The sequence below is a fragment of the Anser brachyrhynchus genome, assembly GCF_964034855.1.
Source record: "Anser brachyrhynchus genome assembly, chromosome: 8".
NCBI lineage: Eukaryota > Metazoa > Chordata > Aves > Anseriformes > Anatidae > Anser > Anser brachyrhynchus.
The window spans coordinates 11,195,805-11,219,659 of NC_137702.1; the positions used below are offsets into that span (position 1 = coordinate 11,195,805).

Below are 23,855 nucleotides of genomic sequence, written 5' to 3' on the forward strand. Positions count from 1 at the left end.
ACAGGAGGTAGAAAAAGTCTTAAAACAGTGAGGGCATAAATCTGACTTCCAAGGTCCGATGTCTGATTTGCTAGCAACAAAGTAGAACAAAGCAACTGGGGCCTGGGGAAAGAGCATTTGTTGTTTACTGCAAGCAGATGAAATCTAGGTCTACTCAAACAGCCTCTGTCCTGCTGAATGTTTCCAAGTTCAGGGCAGGAAACCATCCTTCCTGAAACAGTTTTGGCTGAAACACTGGCCTAGACATCGTATCAAGCACTCATCTCTGCTGCTCAAACTTGATCTTTCACGGGAAGGGGCAATCTAGCAGATAATCATAAAAACATCCGGGCTCAGGAGGGCCAGACCACAGCATCAGCCTCAGACGGTTCAGTCTCACTCCGAGCATATTTGACTGTTGCGTCCCCTGGGCTAATAATCTTCTGTGAAAGGGTACTTTAAGGCTTAATAGTCAGATGATCTTTGGAGTTCAGAAAGTCTTATGCAGAGCAACCTAAAGAGCATGATTATCCTGAGAGGCCTATGGCCAGATTTCCAGCCTCACTGAAAACCAAGATCTGCACGTGGGACAAAGAGTTAAGGGGAACACCAAGATGAGGACCAACAGCCAACTCAAAGAAAATACAGAAGCTGCAACAAGGTAGGCGTAACAGTTACAAAAGAGCAATTCTAAAAGCTGATTAGCATGCAGATAGAAGTCAATGTGTACTGGTTTTAAACAGCATGAAAACTTAACAGCGAGAGTACTATTCACAACTGTCTCAGTTCTGACTGATAAAAAAGGTATAGGTATTGTTATGTTTCACATGTGCACCTTTTGCCCCTCCTTACCCCAACCTGAAACATCACCTACTAGGAATGGCTTGGTCTGGAGCTGCCATTGGTTCTTTCTGGGCTCTGTCTTTTCCTGGGTCTGCAGCAAGGTGAGATGGGATGGACCGCGGAAGCACAATAGCCACAGTTTTTCTCTCTCTCCTTCCTGTTCAACAAGGAAAGCTACCCCTCAGTTGGATAGACACCACACATCTTGACATCTTATTACACATATCAGAGCGTACACAGTTCAGAGCAAGCTGGTTTCCAGCACAATGAATGCAAAGTACTAAACATGAAGGCAATAAACATACAGCTTTCTGGGACATTTTTGAGCCTCCCTTCTCAAATAAGAGAGTTGTTGTTGTATTTCTTCAGTGAAGAAATTCAATCTAGTTGCAGTGCAAGGGTTTGCAAAAGATCAAATTTTACTGCCTTATCCCTAATCAATCCAAGCTTGTTGCGATGCACAAGCAGAACAAAGACCGGTGTTTTTAAAGCAGATCCAGACAGTCCGTTGGCTCATATTAGCCTTGTCTCCCACACTCCTTGGTGTCAGTACTCCACAAAACAGGGAGCAGTTGAACTTACTTTTCATAAATAAATTTACCACCCTATTGGTAGCATCATAACGATGTTTATGATTAACTCTACAGATACCCTGCACTGGATGGAAGCTCTCCACAGGGTTAACCGTTTTCACATGAGTTAGAAGCCAAAAAAGTATTACGGAAGAAATGTAGTGGGTAATATTTCAAAGTTTTACTCCAGGACGAATTCTGGTCTTAGCTGTACCAATATCAATCCAACATAACTCCAGTGAAGGTATGCTGATTCAGACTTGCTCAGCTCTAATCAAAATTAAATACTGTGCTGAATTTTATTCAGAAATTTCCTATTCCAAACCTATGCAACTTCCCCCCCTACTTTTGCAGGCTAAAGAAACCATCACCCAATGCACAAGGAAGCAGGCAACGACACACTTCATTTATGACTGATATTAATTAGTAGAAGGGAGTTAAGAGAGGTCCTATTCTCCCCATTAGCACACCATACCTGTTCAACACTCAGCACCCTAGGTTTCTCCCAGATCAGACCATGCACCCACACCAGATCAATTTCCAGGTATAGATTTTAAAGCAAGATGCAGGGATAGCAGAAAGCATTTGGGGCATCGTAAACAAAGCAAGTAACTACCACTAGCTCTGGGGTTAGTAAACCAGAATTGGGTGTTCAAGCTTTGCCATTAGTGTCAGGCAGCAGGCTCTTTCAAAGTGTGCAGGCAGAAGACAGGTGCTATGTTGGAAGGCAGCATGTTGCTCCTATGAACCTAAGAGGAAAGGCTAGTAATCGAGATAAAATGTGAAACTTTTCCTAGGATTATATTTTCTTTTCTGCAAGAGAGTAAATACCCACATCCTTCAAGTGTTAAGGGGTTTAAAGTTATAAAAAGTAATTCTTAGCTTTCCCTTGCAGTTCACATATCATTATACATACACTGTAAATTGAATTTTATTGAGTATGGTGCCCACTATGGTGTGCCTTGGCTACAGCTTATGTTTTACTGATAGCCAAATGGATCATTACTGGCTTCGTGAAGTGCCTCCAACACAAAAGAATTTTTATTTCTGGTTCAGTTTAATTGAAGGTCGTGCTCAGGTTCCGAAGGAAATAAGGTCAGGCAGCATTTGCCCTGGGGTTTGATAATGCTGGTCAACCTCTACCAAATAAAAAAATTTCCAGCCCTATTTGTTGAACTGTGACCCTTTTGCCTTCTCCTTCCTGGAACCATTCCTGCTGTCTTTCTCCAAATAACTCAACTGTTTATTTAGCTGAGAAACTCTCCCAGTAGCATGGAGCAGTTTCTCCTCAGCTGGTGGGTGACATCATCCTAATGCCTTTCACACGAGAACAGGCCGCACCGCGACCGCACGTAACGTGGCCAGGTCATCTTCCTAGCCGGGCAGTGGAAGCGGTCCCACGTGTTAATCCCCGTGTCACGCTAAGACCCTTAATGCTTCCACTAGACTTAGCAAAGGAGCTATTCATCCAGCGTGGCTGGGCAGCTGGTCCCCCCCAGAGGCTGACTCGGTTACCTGCCTCCCAACATGGCTACCGTGCCCCGTCAGATAGCGGCCTTGTCACGAGGTGGGAGAGAGAGAAGAAGGCAAGGTTGTACCTGAGCCTATCGTATGTCCAACGGAGTCAAAGGAAAGAACGACTGAATCTGTAACACAAGAGTACAAGTTCATTTTCCCCTTTTTCTTAGCACCATCACTATAACATTTTCTTATTTTACTTTAATAACTCCTTATGCTCCGTTCCACCAGGAAACACAAGAACTTCTTCACCAGCCAGCCAAACAACAGGCACCCAGTAATGGCGGAGCACTGGAAAACGCAACAAATCATGATGTCATTACCCAACAAAGTAGCTAAAATTTATTAAAAATAATGTCATTTCATGCCTAAGTAAATGAGTTTGGTTGACCTTGCCAAAACTGAACCATAACAAGCTTTTCACTGCTAGACTGCTGGGTTCTTTCTTACCAAATTTATTATCAACTTTTTGTCCCCATTTAGGCACTTCCTTATCAAGATCAGCTCTTCCCCTGACACTCTGCTTGCTAAGCCAAGTACTTTGTGCTTCTTGCCATTCTCCCCAGAAGGCATGTTTTCCACATCTTCAGTCACACCAGTGGCTCTCATACAGACACAATTCAAACCACCAACACCCTTCACCTCTGTACTATATGCAGCAGGTGTGTGAAACATCAAGAAAATATAACCTCTACTTGAGGCCCTTTTATTTTGTCATCTGGGGAGCACATCAGCCCTGTTAGCCGCGGTCACAATAACAACTGTTGCTTATCAGTTAATGACCAAGACTTTTAGTCACTGTTACATTTTATGGGACATACTTTGCTGCAATTGTGCTTTCTCGTTCCTAGTTTTTAGATAAACAACTTCAAATTTGGCCACGTAGAAACAAATACTCTTTGCTTGCATCTAGCTCACCACATGATCCAGCCTCTGTTATTAGGCATTTATTTTCCTCATATACAACTCCACAGCCTAGAACCCATTTTCAAGATCCATCAGTAATGGTTTGATATTCTGCTCCAAGTGGAGCTGCCATACGGTACAATGCTCAGTGCTGGTTTTCTTCCAGCTTTATTCTTGCTAGAGATAAAACGACAGTTATTTTGGTAGTAAGCCACCCAGTTGGTCATCCATTCTGATCTCAATCCCAAACCAAAGCAGAAAGTCCATGGAATTCTACTCCACCACCAACGGGGCAGAATCGGGCCCAGAACTTAAAGACAGCTTGCCAGCACGCAAACACAGAGCAGAACAGACTGCCATGATAGCACTAATAACCATGCAACGAGAGGCTTTAAACTGGCACAGCAACTAATTGCAGAACTGCCTCTCACCTTCAGCTAAATGAAGGGATTGAATTCCTCAGTTTCTCTTTGCAGTTTAGGCCTTAAGTGTAATCCCTTACTCATATCACTTGCAACATCACAGCAGCTGCCCTGGTGAAAGCCCTTAGCACAAGGCAAAATACACGATCAGATTTAGCATGCTGGAAGGAGGTTAAGCTCCAACAGCATTGCCTTGCATTTGGGCAGGTGACAACCACAGACACTGACAGTTATCCCAATTCAGCTAACAGTAATTTGACATAGGACCGACCCCTGGAGTTTTCTATACTGTATATCATCCTTGTGCTCATTTTCCAAACCTTACAAATTCAATAAGAAGGTGTTGGTTTCCAAAGTCAACACAGTAAAACCATTCATCTAAATGGATTTAAAACAATTTAAATAAATAATATTAAATTTTTAAAAAGAGGTCTGTTCTGTCTCAGATCCAACACTGTGGTAGTAACATTAAAAAATAGGAAAAAAAGATTACTAGTCTCAAAACTTATTCCAATAAAAATAAAAATCCATCTGGACTTAACAACTGTATTTCCTCATTTGGGAGTGAAATTCAGACAACTTTATATTATTCTAAATAGCAAGGGGGTTAATTCTTTTTAACTGTGTTAAATTCATCTGCCATCAATTAATTCTGAAGTATCTCTGTGGGGCTCTACTTGTAAAAAACTGTTGAGATTTTTATCAACATAAAATATTGCTTTGTAGTTAATGCCAGTCTGAAGTGTCACTCATTTTCCCCAATGTATTCTGCATTCAACCACCGGGCGTGAAATGTTAGGACCTATCTAAGAATGGCTGAAAAGCATTGCAAGCCCCATATTTACCATTTTTGCAGGCTGCAATAATTGTATTTAATGTTTCAGTTCCTTAACTGAAAATATTAGCATCCTCCAACAAACACAACAAGCGGAGTAAGGATGCGAGCTCCCTTTTCCAATTCAGCCCTCCATGTGACTATTAATTTCGCAGTTTCAACACCAGATTCACTGAGAATAGCCTGTATTACAGTTAGCCTCCCCAAACCACAGATCTTTATTAAAGCACAGTGTTTATTTCTGGCATTAATGCTTCAGAAAGGAAGAAATAAACGTGGAAAGGGCTGAGAGGATAATCATCATACCACCTTTCTCCACCCAGATAGCTGTTCACATGCAATGAAATTAAGTGCTACAGGTGATTTTTGTAATAAACTGATGGAGATTTCAGAAGCAGTTGAGTCAAGCCTGATTTATTTGCAAAGACACCGAGTCCTGCTTCCGCAAACACAACAAGAACAGGCTTTTTGCTTCCAGCTTCAAATCTCTTCCAGACATCACTCAGTTCAAAGTCCTCTGGGCTTTCTAGACTTTTTTCGGAGGCAACGTGGTTGCTCGGCCCGCACAGTACCTTCCCCCAAGCCCCTGAGCCCATTCTGTCTTTCAAAGGCAAATAAAATTTAATAAGACACGATGTAAAACATACCCACTTACACACGCCCTTGGTCTAGGTGCCAAGAAGTGCTCATGTCTGAAGGAGCAGCCTCTGATGTTTCAGCTACCTACTTCCATAAGGCAGCTTAAATGTTTTTTCTTCTACCTTCCCAACTGAAGAGCAGCCTTCATGCTCAGATCGTGAAACCTGACACCCAATAACTTGCCAACATGCACAGCTTCAGGCTGCACACGCCACAATGCCAGCCTTTTACATCTGTTTTCACGTTAGCTTCAATCATTTTTTCAGTAGCTAGAGCAGGAAAAAAAAAAAAACGAAAGAAAAAAACACAAGAAGATACAGCATAAACCAGATGTAATCCTGGATCTGACCCAAACCATCAGAAGAGACAAAGACAGAAGAAATACTTATTTAGAAGGCACTCGGTGCCAGGAATAACAACATCTGAGACCTCGCCAGCCAGACAGCAGAGCTGCTTTGGGTCACCTTGGGTCCAAGCCGCTGTGGGACCTACACGTTAGGTCACTTCCCACCCACCAGCCAGCTACAGCATCTGAAATCAGCACAAGGTGTGAATGTGCTCCACCACCCCAAGAAAACCAGGGCTGGCAGAGCTACCTGGATTTGCTCCACCACAGCTGTTTCGGGCTGTGGAGTGCCACGCGATAGCTCATGGTGACAGATCCAATATAGGATCCGCCTGGTTTGGGAACCAGAAGTTCCCAGACAAACTGCAGACAGACCCAGTGCTGCTCTGGGAATGGATTCAAACTCCAATCTGGGCGTACAGCTGAGCTTGCCTTTGAAGGAACACAACTGGATTTGCACAGTTCTGCCCTGAAGTCAAAAAAAAAATCCTGCAAAACGGAGATGCCTCCCCTTGTCACTGTACTTACCCAGACCTTGTAGTACCTGTGCCATAAGTCACCCAGGTACGAGGGCTGACTGTATTTCCAGGCTAGGGTCCCACTTCAGAAGTCCCTGACCCCTTATCTCACCTCCTCACACGCACATACCCCTTTCCACCCTCGTGTCCCCTATCTTCGGTGTCCTGCAAATCCTTCCCCCTATTTAGTTTGTTAGCCCTGAGCTTTCTGACAGCCTGGATAACGCTAGGCCACAGTCCTTGTTCTCAACAGAGGGGAAAGATATTACTCATCTTGCTGCATACAGTGCCTAGGTCAAGGCATTTCTGGACACCATACAACTATCTGACCACTGTCCCTTACAGGCTGCTGCATCTTCCACCACTGTAGCCTCCCAACACCTACGTCTGCAATGGAAGAAAAATAAATGAAGATCTGAGTCTGCGTAAAGGAGTGATGATCCTGACCAACAAACCGTAGAGTTTGTAGGAGACACAGAAACAAGATCATGCTGGAAAATTGGAAAGTTTATACTCCAAGGAAGAGCCACAGACACCACAGGATAAACATCCAATATCCTGCCTGGGTACTGCACTCTGCAGAGACGTGTGGAATCAGCTCTTAGAGCCCGATCTTTTGGGCTTGCTGAACCCACGGAAGAGCAAATACACAGACCAACTTCCAGTGCAAACACTTGTCCTTGCTTTGATTTCATCATTGATGAAAACGCAGCACAGAAAATGAAAATCCACAGTGGCAACGCAGACTGGTGATGGCAAATATAATCCATGTTTAATAAGGAAACATAATCTGTAAGTTTACTTAAGTGGTGTTTCAGAATTTCAGCAAAACTCTTTACAGCTTCCCTCTGAGAAGCCACTTCTTCCCCCCCCCCCCCCCCCCCCACAAATTCTCCCTACAAGGATTTGTGGATACTTGTCTCATCCTATTGAGAACCAATGAAGTAGAACCAATAAATTCTCTTATTCTTTTTTTTTCTTCATATAAAAAACAAAACAAAACCAGACTTCAGCAATAAACAGACTTCCCTGGCAAAAAAAAAAAAAAAAAAAGATTGCGTGCTGCTTTGGAAGTGGTCCTGAGAAACCACAAACCATTAGTCCCAGAGGAGTTATAAGAGTTTTATAATAAAGGCTTAACACAGCCTCAATATCACATACCATTACAGTAATACGCTCCACAGAGCTAGCCAAACAGGGAATACAATAATACAAAGCAACATAAGGCTGCAATTTGGCACATCCTCTTACAGAGCTCAGGCTCTGAGGTCTGCACTGATTTCTTGTATGCATGATCACTTAAATTTCTCGTTCCATATCCCTGCACTCCAGATATGCTGATTGACTCCTACAGAACTGCAACCTATATTTAATAACGTGTAATGGGATTTCTACCTCCAGAGCTTGACCTGAGACCAGATATCCTGCAGAGCTCCACCACCTGCACTGGGGATGGCAATTGCAGTAATAATATTAAAGAATAAAATTTTGATTGAGAGTCAGAGCAAAAAGAAAGATGTTAGGTGTTGCTTTTGTAGCATGGAATGAGAAGACTATCCATTACAAAAAAAAAAAGTCTGTCATTCAGCTGCCTCCCTTTTTCAAAAGAGATAGGATCAAATACCCCATTAGCCATCAAAATGTATTTTCTATTTAAGAACAACTTTCTATGACACAAACTTCCTATACTTAAGGTGTGAAATTCTTCATAACTTAGAGAAAGAAGAGGCCAGTAATTATAAAAAATATCATTATATTTCACCTAGTCAGAAAATGAAGCTCACAAATGCAGTGCCACTCTCAGAAAAGATACTACTGTGGAGATTCTTTTGGCCGGATGACCCATCTCAGAGCATCTCCTGCTCAAAAGGAAAAAGTATTTGGAAGCAAAACAGTCTTATCATGACTACCCAAATTCTAGGCAATTCTTATGTCCAAAGATATGAAGGGAACTAAATCATTTCAGTTCTATTTCCCAGAGATATTGCATAGATAAACACTCTTCCTCAGATTTTGTAAAACACAACTTCGTCTTGAGAACAATGAAGATACTGTTTTCAAATTCAGATTAAGTACCAATAAAAAAAGAAATCCTGTCCAGTGTGAGACTATTAAACAAAAGTATTAACACCTCAAAACACCAAATTAAGAACTTATAAATGTAGAGGCAAAAATATAAGCAAATATTGATGTAAAAATTAGAAACTTGTACAACGTTTTTCTTTTTTAAACAGATGACAAGTACATTCTTCTAATTTCCCAAATATAAGAGAAAGCATGTTTTATAAGCGATTTCCTGATTGTTACAACACTGCCTGCACTTACAGGTTACCCTTCACTTCCCAACTCTTCGTTTTACTCACTGAATACAGATTTAGGAAGGGCCGAGTCATTTATCCAGCCTAGTAATAAATTAGTAGGACAGAATTTATCCAGTATCCTATTTAGGCATAAATGTTGTGTCTCCCACCTCATTTATTCTGTTTTACCAAATTTTCTTCTACAGCACAACCAATTTGGATACTTCTGCACCTTTCTCCAAACACGGCGAGATGGCTCTGTCTTAGGACCACTAGTCGCTAAAACATCTCCAGTGCCACAGCCTCACGGCTGCTCTGAGCTGCTCACCTTCTTTATTCAAAACCCAAGGCACTAATTACGACACCCCTTGTGCACCACTCGTCACAGCATCAGTGGAGATCAGAGGACATATATAGGACTGCCCTCACCAGTAATCTCAGCTCCTACGTAGGTACTCGGTGAAAAACAGTAGGTAGCATTCCCATGCTGACACACCACAAGAAATTACAATTGCAAGCGTATTGTTTGAGCAGGTATCCTAACACCCACAATGTGTGAGATGAGGAATATATCAAGATGAGAAAGTGGTGCCTGTGCTGTGTGTCTCATCACAGCTGTGCACGCTAACAGCAGTAACCAGAGGGGCTGCAATTTTTGGCAGGCAAACCACACAAGCAGTTTCTGCTCAGCGCTGTCTCCAACTGATAGCAGCCCCGAGTTCGAAGTTCAAACCTATTCCCTTTATAGGAGGGGAAAAGTCACTCAGCAACAGGATGAATCTTCAGCAACAGGAAACATCTGATTGTAAAGAACATTTCCAATGAATTCTGGATTTTGTACTTTAATAAACTGCTGCAGTGCAGCCTTGTTTCTATTACACTAAGTTTGGATGCTGGCCCTCTGTGCCACTAGTACAGAGATGGGGGAATGTGTTTGTGCTAAATTCACGTGGGGGAAGATTCACCCTAATTTGAGAATAAAGCAATAAAACAATTTAATTAAAATGGAGAAAAATAATTCTGATGTAAAGATTAATTCACTTATGCGGTGCACAAAGTTGAAAGGCTTCCCCCTTTTTGCTCTAGCCAGCATCTCTGTAAATACCATCCTCATTTGTATAATAGCAACTTTTTTAGGCATACAGCACCCAGATGCTACGGCAGGCCATGCAGGTTCTCTCTCCATTTCTGTGGAAGACTCAAGGACACCCCCTTCTCATAGACCGATGACTCCATGGCCAAGCCTACAGCTGAACCCTCACTCCTTGCTCACTGAATTTGCTCTTTTTGGCTCCCGTCTGGCATGGCCAGGTTCCTCGTGCCAGCTGGACACGGGGGTCCAGAATCAGGTGTGGGCTCTGCCCTGGGCACCCCTTCTCAGACCTCCCCTTTGGCAAACTCACAGCCAACCAAAAGGACAACTGCACTGGGTCCTCTTGCTGTAACTCGACAGCCCTGAGCGAGTTGTTGGATGAAAGAGTTTCGCATCTGTTGAAATAAACAGCCTGCTCTTTCTCCAAAGAGCCTCGGAAAAAAGGCTTAAGAGCTAAGAATGGATATAGCTAAGTATCGTCACTTGTCTCAGTAATCTTACGTGGCACCAAGATCTACCGGTTACACTGTGAACTGCAGAGCAATCCTCTACCAGCTCTCGGCATCCCATCACTTAATCGAAAATAGTGTGCAACTATGGGATAGCTCTTAGGGATATGCTGCCTGAAGGACCTCATACGCTCTCCCTCGTGAGTTTCATGGAGCCTCGCTGACTGACACGCTTGCTGTGGCGCGCATCGTCCCTTTTCCATCAGGACGTTTGTAATGAAGTGGCAAATTAAGTAAACAAGAAACAACGCTCATGTTCCAAACAGATGTATTTTTCAAACGTTCTGAGCACGTCGATTTTCTTTATTCCGCAGTGAATGAACTGAATGAAAAGACGTGGCGTCCTGCGCCAGCTGGCAAATGCTTCAAAAGGATATTACATTGCTATTGTCTTCGGCGGTGCCCCAACAACCATTTAATAGCAGAAGTGCTGATATGTTTTGCTCACAAGAGCGGGGTTTATTTGGATCCATGACACAACTTTGCAACGCCGCGACCAACACAACCAACCCTGGGCACAAGGACGACGCGGTGCTTTGCTCCGAGCGCGTGGGATTCGCACCTCCTGGGTACCTGCTGCGTCTGCCTCTCCCAGCCTCACGGGCTGCTCTTTCCAGATGGGATGGACAGAGATCCCCCAGATGCAAAGGGGAAGGGGAGACCAACGTGGTGCAGAAGTTCAAAGAGAACACACTCGGCTCTGAGGAACACGACACTAGATGCGGTACAGATCTACTGTAGAAGGTCAGGAAAAGAAGCAAGCCAAGCTGCACCAATAAAGCTGCTATCCGAGAGGTTCTTCTCTTGACAGGGAGAAACCCTTTAATCAATCCCAAGCAGTTTTGCAGCATTTTAAGGAACTCAATTATTTTTATTGCATCATCCAAAGCCAAGTCTTATATTTTGGTTTCAATTATTACTGTAGCACCAAGAAGTCACTCATAGACCCAAATTCCAAAGTGGGACATGCAATAAATTACAAAACAGTAAGACTTCTCTCTTCTAAGCTTAAGAAGCATGTGCAAGGCAGAAAATGGATACTGGCAGCTGGGAAGTACACAGGAACAAATGTGAAAATGTGGTTCAAGAATACAGCACCAGCTCGGTACAATAACATTTTCTTGAGCATCAGTGGTTGTATCAGACTTTAATCACAGCAATATGAAGCGAAGCTGTATTTTGTTTCTGCGTAAAAATATCACATGGGCTTTTAACCTTAAATCATAGTCCATTAATTGTACTAATGACAGTGTCTTAAACTTACAGATACTCTCACAGCTTTCAAAGAGCTCTGGGAGGCAGCTGCACATTAACTTCAATTTACATACAGAAGAATACCTATATGCAATTAATAGCAACTAGGACAACAATTATTTTAATGCTCTGGTCTTCTCATGCCTACTGGAGCCGTTCAACCATTTTTTCCTCTCTATCCTCGGTATAGAAAGAAAACTTTCTTTGCATGTTGGCTTTTCTGAGCTAGCTCTCAGAAACTTCCCCTTCCTCAAAAGCAATAACCAGTACTCCAGAAATATAAATACTTCCATCAGGAAACTCACATTCTTGGGTTTGTTTGAAAATGATCTACTACTTCGGATAGCGAGCCAGTGGTCGAAAGCCTCCCAAAACCTTAAAGCATACATCTGGCCCGGCTGCCAAAATAACTGCCAGCAAGTCCATATGGACAGCTTTACAGTGACACTTCTCATCTCTCGTGTCTGCTCACAACCCAAACAAACGGCAGGAGGGAGTGAGGTACGAGAGAAGTACATGGGCGCAAAACAACTCCTGAATACAAGTGCTATATGGGCATATTCTCTCCAAAATGGCAACGTTCTACTTCTGCATTACAAGAACAGACCAGACTACTTATTCACATGAAAGGTGATAACGAAGAGAAAGAAATGTTGGATTGATTTTTCACTGTTGCTTTTTTGGCCCCACAGTTTGGGGACAAAAATCTTGTTTTGTTTTTTTAAACAGGACCACCACAACTGATTCCAAAATCTGAAGAGGCTTCTGGCCCATCAAACCCTAGAACTCATTAAGTTTCCAAAACATGCTCTAAAATTTGGATTTGAGAGGTCCTACATGGTACATGATTTTAGAGATAATTGACATATAGAGAGAGATACCAAGCATGTTTTCTTTCAAAGTCCATGCTTCGAAGAGCAGCTTGTGTGACTGCAGCTTCTCTTTACCTTGCAGCCACAGCAGCTGATCTACACAGGGCATTACCTCCACCAAAAGCTGCACGATGTCCTCAACCAAACACCGACACATGCATCTGAAATCAAGATGTTCCAGAAGCCATCTATGCATCCTAGAAGGATGCCAAAAAAATGCTATGCTGTTCCTTCAGTATCTGCTTGACTATGAAAACTCCCATATGCAGATGGGAATAAAACCCCACACACAAACTAACTTTGAACAGTGCATATACAGATTTTCACTTCCTATTATCTTCTTTTGCAGAAGTGTTTGATTTGAGGAAATTACTTGCTTCACCAAAATGTCAGAAAAATAACCCTAAGATGGACTAGATACTGCCAGCAGGTTGTTTCCATGTGCAGAAACTGCAGGACAATGAAGAAGTTATTCAGACAGCAGCAGCACGAGAGGAAGTTCATCACCACACTACCTAGTCCCTGGACAAATACAGCTGGAGATTATCTAAAGAAAAAGCGTTCCTCCCATCACATCATGTATAAAAGTACAATGAATCTCTTTAAATTAAGACTTGGCAGAGAAACAATCCAGTGAGAGAACAGATTCAAGGGCACACAGAAGGTCAGATACTAAGAAACATTGGTTCCAGTCTAAGATCAATGGAAATAAACTTCTAAGCACCTAACTAAATTTCGCAAACTTGTGAAACCAAACACCTACTCATACATTTTTGTTCCCATCTCTCTAAAATGAACACCAGAAGTTTCAAGGTCCAAATCATCAGATGTGCAACACAATTCAGTGTTGAGTCACGCCTCAAACACCCGTGCTAACTTCGCTCTTTAGAGCAGCCACCTAGACTTTCAGAGGACTTTCGGCACCCCTGGAAGAGCAAACAAACACGAAAAGCAGCAACAAAAACCCGCACCCCGGATCAATGGACGACTTTAATCTACCCATCAATACAAAGGAGCAGCTTGCTTAAGAACAGTAACCAAGCATCCATCAGTACCAGTATCACTGCAACATCAAGTGGTTTTGACAAAGTTAATGTGAAACTGCCAACTCCACTTCACCAAAAGCTGCAACTTCAGAAACTGAGAGCTGCCAGCACCCATTCTTATAGGAATCCAATTTCCACAAAGAAAACCCATCGGGATCTCAGGAAGACAAGCCCTCCACAGCATTCCACAACAGACCCCATTCCCCATTAGCATTTCCAGCCACCTGCTGAAGTGTGCTCCCAGCCAGGATTTCATAGACTCTCTGGGATTCACAAATTTTAGAGTTTCACCATTCTTGGATTACTCCACTAGCAGAACTCCTCATAAATGGCAACAGTCATTTTATTAACCTTATCCTAAAACAGCTGCCTCCTCTGCCACAACTGTACTTGACTGGCAAAATAACAGCTCGACACTGGCACGTCTGGGATCAAATCAGAAACAGAAAACAGCCTCTTGGTTTGTGATAAGCCAGCTATATTGGCAACTTTTTGGCCCTAAGTTTGATTGAAATCGCCTGCACAAAAGAACAGCCGAGAGGAAAAGGAGAGAGAGCAGTGAGTAGGGCATCCTACGAACAAGGACTACTGCAGAATCCTGGGGCAAAACACAAGGGTCTGATCATTAAGAGAAAACAAATGATATGTTTCTACGTGGCTTAAGCTGGTGTTTTTTAAAGCCTGGGGCTGAAGTGTGGGGGAGAGGGTTCATTTGGTTTTGCGAGGTTTTTAAACTTTAATAAAAGAGCATCCTTCTCAGCCTGAATAACCTTGACATTCTTTCTCAACCATACTAAAACAAACATGCCCATGAGATCTCCTAAACCAAATCAAGTAATGGCAACACTAGCCATAATAGATGTTATTCAGTGTGATATACAAACCCTAGCATTTTGAGGCCAAGGTCTCCATATGGAGAAATGTGAGCCAAAAGCTGGATTTAGGGCCAACTTCAAAATTGCACATATGGAAGGGAACTACAACCACCTTAAGATCCTCACTGCATCCAAGCAGGCAGTTATCACCAGCTCCAGGCCCACAGACATGTGAAAGAAGGAAATGAGATTTATCAGTTACAGCAGACCACTTTCCCACAGCTGGTTTTAATTAAGCTAATTTGGTGGTAGTGACTTAGAGCTAGCAGAGCCTTCTCAAATCACTTTGCAAGTCTTTTTGCCAGCACTTCACCAGCTGTGCTGACCAGGAACACTAACTAGGAAGTTATTCTGCAATTGTCTGAACTATGGCATTTAAGAGTGGTACATGCACCCCCCTTAAATACCACCTGATAGTGCCACTGTTTACAGTAATAGGGTATGGGGAGAAGATGCAGAACATGAAGAAAGGTACTAGATAAACCCCACTGAGAAAACCACTTCTGAAAAGGCAGCTGGATCCCTTGCCAGAATCCCATTATGCCTTGGACATACCCATGCTACGTGAAACTTATTAACGAACATGTGGATATAGAACAGATTTTGGAACTGTAAGAACACAACAGCCTATATAATTCCTAGGCTAGTTGTGCAGTCGTCTCCTCTAGGCCAGTTTTTATTTTCTGGATACATACAGGATAGCTTTACCATGAAGAAATGCTTTGGGTTACACCATGATCTCAGTACAAGCAAGGGCACAGCTAGATGGTGCAAATTTAAGCTTCATTTCCAGGCATGCATAAAGGGATGGCAATGGATTTAGCAAGGAAGTCATTTAAACCATGTCTAACTAGATGAAAGTTTTTCTAGGAAAACTGCATGCAGCAATCAGAATCAGAGAGACTAATGGCATCACTACCAGCACAGGTACATAAGACCAGAAAGACATTCAGAACAGATCTATCAGTAAATACAACTTAAGAACACACCAAAAGAAAATACAGTCTTTTGAAAAAACATTTAGCATTTACTCAGAGCTGTACACTCTACTTCACACAAGGTATGAATTTCAGATACAAGAAAATCTTTCATTCAGATTAAAACATGCAACCTAGCCAGCTCACCACGAATGCAGCCTGAGGCATTAACGCTACTGATGCTCAAGCCAGGGAAGTCACAGAACCAAGCACTATGGCACAAGCAAGGCAAAGAAAACAAGGCATATAACAGGATCATAACCTTGAGCTTCAGGAAAGCAGAATTCAGCCTGCTCAGGGACCTGCTTCAAAGAAAGCCATAGGATATGGGCCTGGAGAGAAGAGAAGTGGTGCAGGAGAGCTGGCTGATTTTGAAGGAGCAACTCCTTCAAGCTCAAGAATGGTCCAGCCCAGCATGCAGGGAATTGAGCAAAGGCAGCAGGAGTCCTGCATGGACAAACAAGGAGCTCCTGTCAAAATTCAAACGTAAAAAAAAGCATACATGAGGTAGGGGCAGAGCCAGGCAAGCTGGGAAGAAAACATACACCGTGCTAGCGTGCAGGGACAGGCTTAGGGAAAGCCAAAGCCTGCCAGGAGTTGAACCTGGGGCTTTCTATAGGTAAATTAGGAGTAAAAGGAAGACTAGAGAAAATACGGGCCTGCTGCTGAATTGGGCAGCAAGCCTGCTGCCAAAAAAATAAAAGTGCTGGAGAAATGGGCAGACAGAAGTCTCATGAAATTCAGCAAAGGGAAACGTGAAGTCCTGCTCCTGGGGAGGAATAACCCCGTGCACCCACACAGGTCGAGTACCAACCTGCTGGAAACCAGCTTTGCAGAGAAGGACCCGGGAGTCCTGGTGGACAAGCAGAGGAAGGAAGGTGAGGCAGCATCGCACCCTCGTGGAAAGGCGAGAAGGGGGATCCTGCTGGGGATCCCCCGCTACAAGAGGCACAGGGACACACTGGAGCGAGTCCAGCGCACTAAGGTGATTAAGGGATTGGAGCATCTGCCATGGGACAGGCTGAGAGCACTGGGGTTGTTCGGCCTTGAGCAGAGGAGGATCAGGAGAATCTTAGTAATGTGTATAAATACCCGATGGGAGGGAGTAAAGGCGGCAGAGACAGGCTCTTCTCAGAGGTGCCCAGTGAAAGGACAAGAGACAATGGGAACAAATTAAAACCAGGAAATTCTATTTAAACGTAATTAAAAAAGTAATTTCGCCGTGAGGATGAAGATGACTTCCAGAGGTGACTTCTAGCCTCAACTATTTTATGATTCAGTGAAACACCGTTGTTCTAAATCAGCATTATCTCGTGGTTTTAGTGCAAGCACTTCCAGCCATGTTAGACTGATTCAGATCAAAGTAAATGCAGAGGAGTCCAGCTAACTGCAAGAAAGACAGACCTTCCAGTCTGACAGTGGCACGATGCCGGGCAAAAAGTCTTAAATCAGCCTCAAAGCGAGAGCTGAGGCCTACAAGGAGCACGGGATAAATCCAGTAACTGTAAGGTTGGAGTTCACCTACAAAGAATTTCCCTTCCAACATAATGAAATGCATTGTTACAGCTGCTATTTGAGCCCAGGAGTGAAAATCCAAGAATGATCCTGTTGAGGTCACAACTATTACCCATAATAAACCGTTCTTTACCACAGGCTCTCCAGAGGAACGGCCAGCTTAGCAGCATGCAGGCCGCAAACAACCAGAGTTACTTCACAGGACCCAGGCAGTTTCTCTGCACTTGTTCACTATATTCCATGTCAGTGACATCTCCTACAGCGACCACCTCCTCCATGGAATTTGGAATTTCAGAATTGTAGAAAACTTGACGTGCAAAGCAGCATTTCTTGACAGCATAACAACAAATACACCCATACTGGGATTTCTGACAGCGTAAATATGTTACGATACAGCTGGAATAGGGCAGCGACCAACCTGAAGATGTTTCGCTCTCACCAGTATTACCAATTCCAACCCAAAATTAACACTAACCTCAAGGTGTACTTACAGAGTGCTTTGTCAATAAAGCAATAAAAAGGCAATTTTCACACCATGTGGCCCAGCACACCACAGCAGCTCCCCACCGCCACATCTGTGCCAAGACAACTGCTCACAGGGTACAGGTTGTAAATTGGATCAGTGAAAAAGCATGAGTCAAAAACCACCAAGAATATCCCAGAAAAAGGCAAGTACACAGTTACTTACAGCAGGTTAGCCACCAAAATCAACATACCATGTAACTAAAACCCCAGAAACTTAGTTTTGGAAAGCTCAGGGCCTTTCCACAGAACTCAAATAATCCTTGGCAAAGCAGTAACATTCCTTAAAAGTGGGTCTTAAATAACTGCACACCTGTCAACATTCAAATAAAACAACTCCATGGTGAACAGAGGCCAGAGACTATGTAAGAATGTGGTAAATAAAACAGAAGAGGAATGATTGTTAAGGCTATTCAATGAGAGATGGAATAATTACAGCTTTGTCCCCAAACCATCACTGTTCTTTTTTAAATTTCATCTCCAGAAGAACAACTCTCCACAAACCTGTCCAGCGTAATGAGTGCCTCAATCTAGAACAAAGAACAAACAATCTTTCCATGGTACTTAAGGAAAAGGAAGCTGTATAAGACAATGCGTCTTTGAAACACTTTGTGGCAGCAAAAATAACGAGAAAACATTCATGCTGACCTAACAAAATTAATAGATTGTCACAAAACTTCTTACTAAATTCATTAATAGATGGGATGAAGACGGTCTTGAGTGACCCAAAGATGACTAATAACATGCCAAGTGTTCCAATGACCAATATACCAGAAGCAAAAATATCCAAGCTCCATGCCCACATATCAACATTTGAAAAAACTCGTTTTGTATCTTACAACAACAGTACCCTCTACTGTTACAGAGCAGAATAGCACAAGATGAATCCCAGTCCTGACCATCACAGACACCCAGCGCAGGAACAGCTACCAAAAACATCTACATAGCTTTATCAACCATCTAGTTTCCTGTCAAGATCTTCCAGGTATGTTGGTTTCTTCACACTAGAGTCAGGTTTGGTGTTGGTTATGGTGTACAGCTATTTTTTTCCCCAAGACCTTTGTCTGTGATCGGGAAAAAAAAAGTGTATATATGCATATATATGTATACACATATTCCTTTTACATATATAAAAACACCTATCCTCTAAGGAAGACCAGAGACTGTCAACACCACAGCAACATCTTCTGGATCATTTCTGTAAAGCCAAAGGTAGTTTTCCAAGGGGCTTTTAAGTTTTATAATTAGTGCATCATCCAACAGCCACACATCATAGAGAAGTCCAAACACTCCGGTTCTTCAAAAAGCCAGTTGATGGCTACATCCCATCTGCAAATGGCCCTAGGGGTAACAACACAGGCAGACTCCTCTACTCCTGATATCTTATGACCACCTCCTAGCCCCATGCTGGAAGAGGGATGCAGCATTACATTGCAGATTCAGCACAGCAAGAGGAGAAATGGGGAGATAGGCAGACAGTCCCTGAGCTTCAGCTTGGGATGAAGTTTCCAAACCCATTCACTGAAGACTATTTTGAGTGGGGATTCAACACAAGCCGTGGACTTCAGGAGACACAGCCCTCACAGCGCTGAGTTGATGATCTTTAGCAGTGGAGAAATTCAGAAACTGGAAGCACATACAGCCCTTCTCAGGTCATGTGGAAAGCAAGGAGAAGTAGAAAAAGCACTGACTGTATGAGCATTAGAGGGCAAAAAAGCTCCCAAGGTTGATTTGAAGCACAGGCATTCCATGCAACACCTGTACGAACAGGCAGCAAGAAAAAAAAGAAGACATAAGAGCATGGAACATTTAAACTAGCTTATGAGGTTACAGTCAATGTCCTAAAATGAACTGTGGATAAGTACATTTCAGTGTGATCCAGAACTACACACCACCTGCCTTCAGAAATAATAAAATCCTTCTGTACAGAGATGAAGCTTTCTCCCTATTGAGGGCAGATTTGATTCACGCAGAATCACCAAATATTTCACCTGCAGTTAGCTTTTGGAGTTTTGCTTATGATCAACTTATAGATTTTTAGTTTAAAATTTTCCCCTTGAACTTTTTAATCTTGAACTTCCATTATTCACAAAGAACTCTCAAAGTGAGCAACATCAGAACCGAATCCCTTACCTTGTGAGTGATTAATCAATATCATGAAAAATCAACACTTTGAAGCATCTACCATCGACCAGATCTAGGCACCTGAAAAGGACTCTGCCGTTCCTCAGAGGCAATCGATCAGTACTCTTAATCCTACCCTAGACAGTTAAAATTATATATCAAAACTCTACTCTAAGAATTAGTTCAGGCTAAAAAGCACATATTTGTCTCCTGTTTAGAATGTCTGATATCTAGCAACTGTAACCCACGGGCTAGTAGGTTAGCTTTCCCATCAGGATACATACAGGATGGTTTCTTGTCTTTCCACTGGAGCAGACCCAGAACCACAGCTTTATATATTCCAGGGCAACAGCAACAAGGCATCCACGTATACGGCAAGTATACAAAGACCTGAATCTTGGCAAGGGGTCATGGCACCCTTCCTGCAGGCTACAGTGGTGTTGCGAGTTACAGTGAATGGCAAGCTGATCTGAATCAGCACCGCAATACTGAAACCCCAATGTCTTTGCACTGAAAAGCATGAACAAGAATATAACCACAACCTACATTTCCTACTCCATTCATACAGACAAAGCCTCAAAAAATAAAAAAATATAGCAGTCTGGAATACCACACTCCAAGAAACACATGGACAAACTGCAGGGTCTAAAAAAGAGCAGTAAGAATGATCCGTGTCTAGAAAATTTAAGAAAACAAGACTGAAAAGAAGGTTATCAACTAGCCTAAAACACAAACACATATTGAGAAAGGGAGGAGGGTATTCACAAAAGCTCACCATTGACTTGATTGCAATCAAAATGATTTAGAGCAGACATGAGGAAGAATCTGTCTACAGGGAAGAATAATTAAGCACTGGGATAGATTGTCCAAGTTTCCATCATTAGGTTTTATAGAGTACTTCTGACATATGCTGGCATAAAATTATGCTAAAAATATTGTTTCTAAAGTCCTGGAGTAAGACCTCCTGCAGTTCTTTCCAAGGCTGTTTTCTACAATTTCCTATAAAGGAAAATATTTTGAGTGGCCATTGTTAAAAAAAAAAAAACACGCAGCTTCTAAAATGAGTAGCAATATTTAAGATAAGATAAACAAGAAAATAAATATTACTAAAAGCAAAGTATATTAATCTACAGTTAAAAAAACATAGTACAATCAGTTTACAAATTAAATATTTACTCAAGTATCTTAGCAAGTAACCAAACTGTAATACAACAGGAAAGGAAACTACCTCGCAGTTCCAGCTCTCACTCTTGGTTGTTTCTTAATGCCAGCGAAGGAGCTGGGCTAAAAGACAGAGCCCAGAAAACAAAAACGCAAGCTACTGGCACTGAAATACACAACATAAATATTAAAATAACCGAAGTTTTATCGGTTAAAAATGAATTCTATTTTTTAATTAAATGCATTACCTACAGATTTGCTGTTCAAGACCACTATTCTCATTTTTAACATCAGGGCAGTGATAAGAGATACCTTATAGCAAAAGCCATATATATATATTTTTTTAATTCAGCCCAAGTCTCAAGGTGGTTACAATCACAGCAACTTAACCTCATTCTCATTAGTACGATTGCCCACCATTCATCTAGAAATGCGAGGCCCTTTCAAGCCTGCCCTTTAAGAGAATCCAAAATTGTTTGCCTTGCTGCAGAAACATGAGGGAAGAGAGAAATTAAAAACTATGAACTTGCTCCTGTCTTCAAGATGACATTTCTGATTTATGTGAGCCTGCACGAGATCATAATCCTGGCTTGGAGTACAGCATCCTACATGCAACTGCACAGGATTTATATGCCATGTGATAGCACATAACCACATTTTCCCCTAACATTTTATGAGACCCAACAGCCATTCCAGAGACCAGGCTTCACACTGTACAGGATGTAAGAAAGGAACCACCCAGCAATCAGTGCAACATGCAGCCTTCTGGAAACATTCATTCCAATAGCTCCCACTGGACAAGGACAAAGGAAATAGTACAAATATATATATTGTTTTTTAATTAAAATTTTTTATAAGGTGTACACTGGCATATGCTAGGAGGAATAGATAAAAGTTATTTTAAGATAAAGAGGCTTCAGGAATATACTCAGTTATCTCTTCTTCCAGTAATAGTTGAGATTACGTTGTTTGTCACTGATCATTAACTTCAGTGCCTTGGAAATCTCACCTTTAAAGGACAACAAATAGCTTCTGTGAAAAAAAGAGACAACAGCTATTGCTGGTGTGGTCACTGCAAGACAAGGCAGTTACGAGCAACTGGATGAAAGGACTCAAAAGGTAGATGAAGTGGCAACGTGCCAGACTATGGACAACACATGTCCTGTTGCACAGCTGAGGGAATGCTGTAAGTAGACCGCAGGGGTTTAAAAATCAATGAAGAAATTCATGGGAGAGATTTAAAGAGCTTACTGTGGATCTCTGACTAAAAAATAATAATAAATAAACTACCTCAAAAATAGCTTGGAAAGTAACATCTGCACTGTATGGGAAACTGCAGAACTAGATGGTCTTGAAGAAAGAAGTCCAGAAAGTTGGAAGATGACAGAATAATCAATATAAATGCTCAAAGGGATTAAAAAGAACAAACACAAGTACACAAGGGAAGCACTAAGGGCGCTACTCCTTTTGGATGCAACACCCTGTCGTCACCCATCTCCCCCAAAACAGGTTGCGAACCCAAGTTTGCAGTCACTTCAGTAAAGATCAAACTTGTGTTCAGCACTCCAAATATCTCCGCATTTTTTGTCATAACCCAGACATGCCCCTCACTAACAGCTGGCAGCAGTGAAGAAGTTCAGATGCAGCGGTGCCCACCCAGTCCAGCTGTTAGCAGCAGCACTGTCTTCTCCAGGGGGAGGCAGTGATCACATGCACAGCCTGCCTTGCAACCATCATCTTCACACCAGTCCTTGACATCTGATTACACAGCAGTCTGTGATACCCATCCTCTTCCAGATAGTTCTTTGTTATTCTGGGCTTACTAAATAGCTGCTTGTCAAGTACTCAGAGGCTAAATTACTAGTGGTGCACAAAGAGCCTCAGCCTTTCCTCCCTGACTTTTTCATCTGCCCAGCTCAGGAGCTTCAAAACAAAGCCCTGATAATCTCGGAACACCCCACTTTTCACGCTGCCTTTGGGGCTTCACTGCCTACATACATAACATCTGCAGGGAGACAGGCAGACACACGGAGAACATTCTCAATGCCCACACCATCTTCTGAGTCCTTCAGGGGAAGGAAGTGACGGTGGCCACAAGTCACAGCTCAGGAGGTCCAGACTGGACTTCGGGAAGAAGTTTTTCACCAGGAAGGTAGCAGGACACGGAACAGGTTGCCCAGGGAGGGTGCCTGCTGTCTGATGTCTGGTTTTCAGCTCATCCCTCTGTTGCTACTCCCTGAACAGTGACCGCTTTTGGACTAAGGCTCTTCAGGAGCAAAAAGCCTTTTTGGTAGCAACACCATTTCCCGTGTTGCTACTGCACATTCGCACCATCCATTCAATGTTAAGTGCCCCTTTATTCATCTGGCATACCTTCAGCAAGCTCCAATATAGGCGCCACGCACCTCTTGTACAACAAACGCACAATTAAGTGGCATTTGAAGCGGAAGATGAAATACAAGAAAGTACACAGAATGATTTAACAGACATGAAGCAGAAAAAATAGGGAAAAACAAAGCAAAACACAAAATCATCTAAAAAACAATGAGCCCTCTGTCTTAATGCATCACGCCTGGTCTCTGGGGCGGGCTACAGACAAACAAGGGATTGTGCAGATGATCAAATACCAGGATGCTAACACATGACCTGTGAGGACAGACTGAGCGAAGGAGGCTTGTTTAGCCTGGAGAAAACAAAGCTTTGGGGAGACAAAATAACAGCCCTCCAGCACCTGCAAGAAGGCTATAAGGAAAACAGAGCCTGGTTCCCAAAGTGTTGCGTGGCGCGACACAGAGGCAATACGCGTAAGTTGAAGCGAGAGAAGCTCAGACTGGATATATGGAAAAATCTGTTCACAATCGAGACAGCGAGGCATTGGAAAAGGTTGTACTGGAAGGCTGTGAGGTCTCCGTCCTTTGACGTTTTCAAGACCTGAGTGGATAAAGACCTGAGTAACGTGGTCCCAACCAGTAACCAACCCCACACTGAGCAGGAGGTCGGACTAGAGATCTCACAATGTTCCCTCCAAC

At 42.7% G+C, this 23,855-nt stretch overlaps 1 protein-coding gene across 14 annotated transcripts in view; it reads right to left on the minus strand.

Moving 5' to 3' along the window:
- The window catches only part of ST3GAL3 (ST3 beta-galactoside alpha-2,3-sialyltransferase 3), a 180,758-nt gene that overhangs the window by 134,436 nt on the left and 22,467 nt on the right, over positions 1 to 23,855 (minus strand). For 6 of the 14 annotated variants that reach the window (XM_080603466.1, XM_080603469.1, XM_080603467.1 and 3 more), the window contains 2 exons: positions 2,993 to 3,040; positions 854 to 979 (listed from right to left, as the gene is read on the minus strand). The exons of 2 other annotated variants lie outside the window; for them this stretch is intronic. In XM_080603466.1, the coding sequence (XP_080459592.1) occupies positions 854 to 979; positions 2,993 to 3,040 (174 nt within the window). Of the gene's footprint in view, positions 1 to 849; positions 980 to 2,992; positions 3,041 to 23,855 lie in introns of all 14 variants that reach the window. 6 more of the 14 variants (XM_080603463.1, XM_080603456.1, XM_080603464.1 and 3 more) reach the window with 3 other exon arrangements.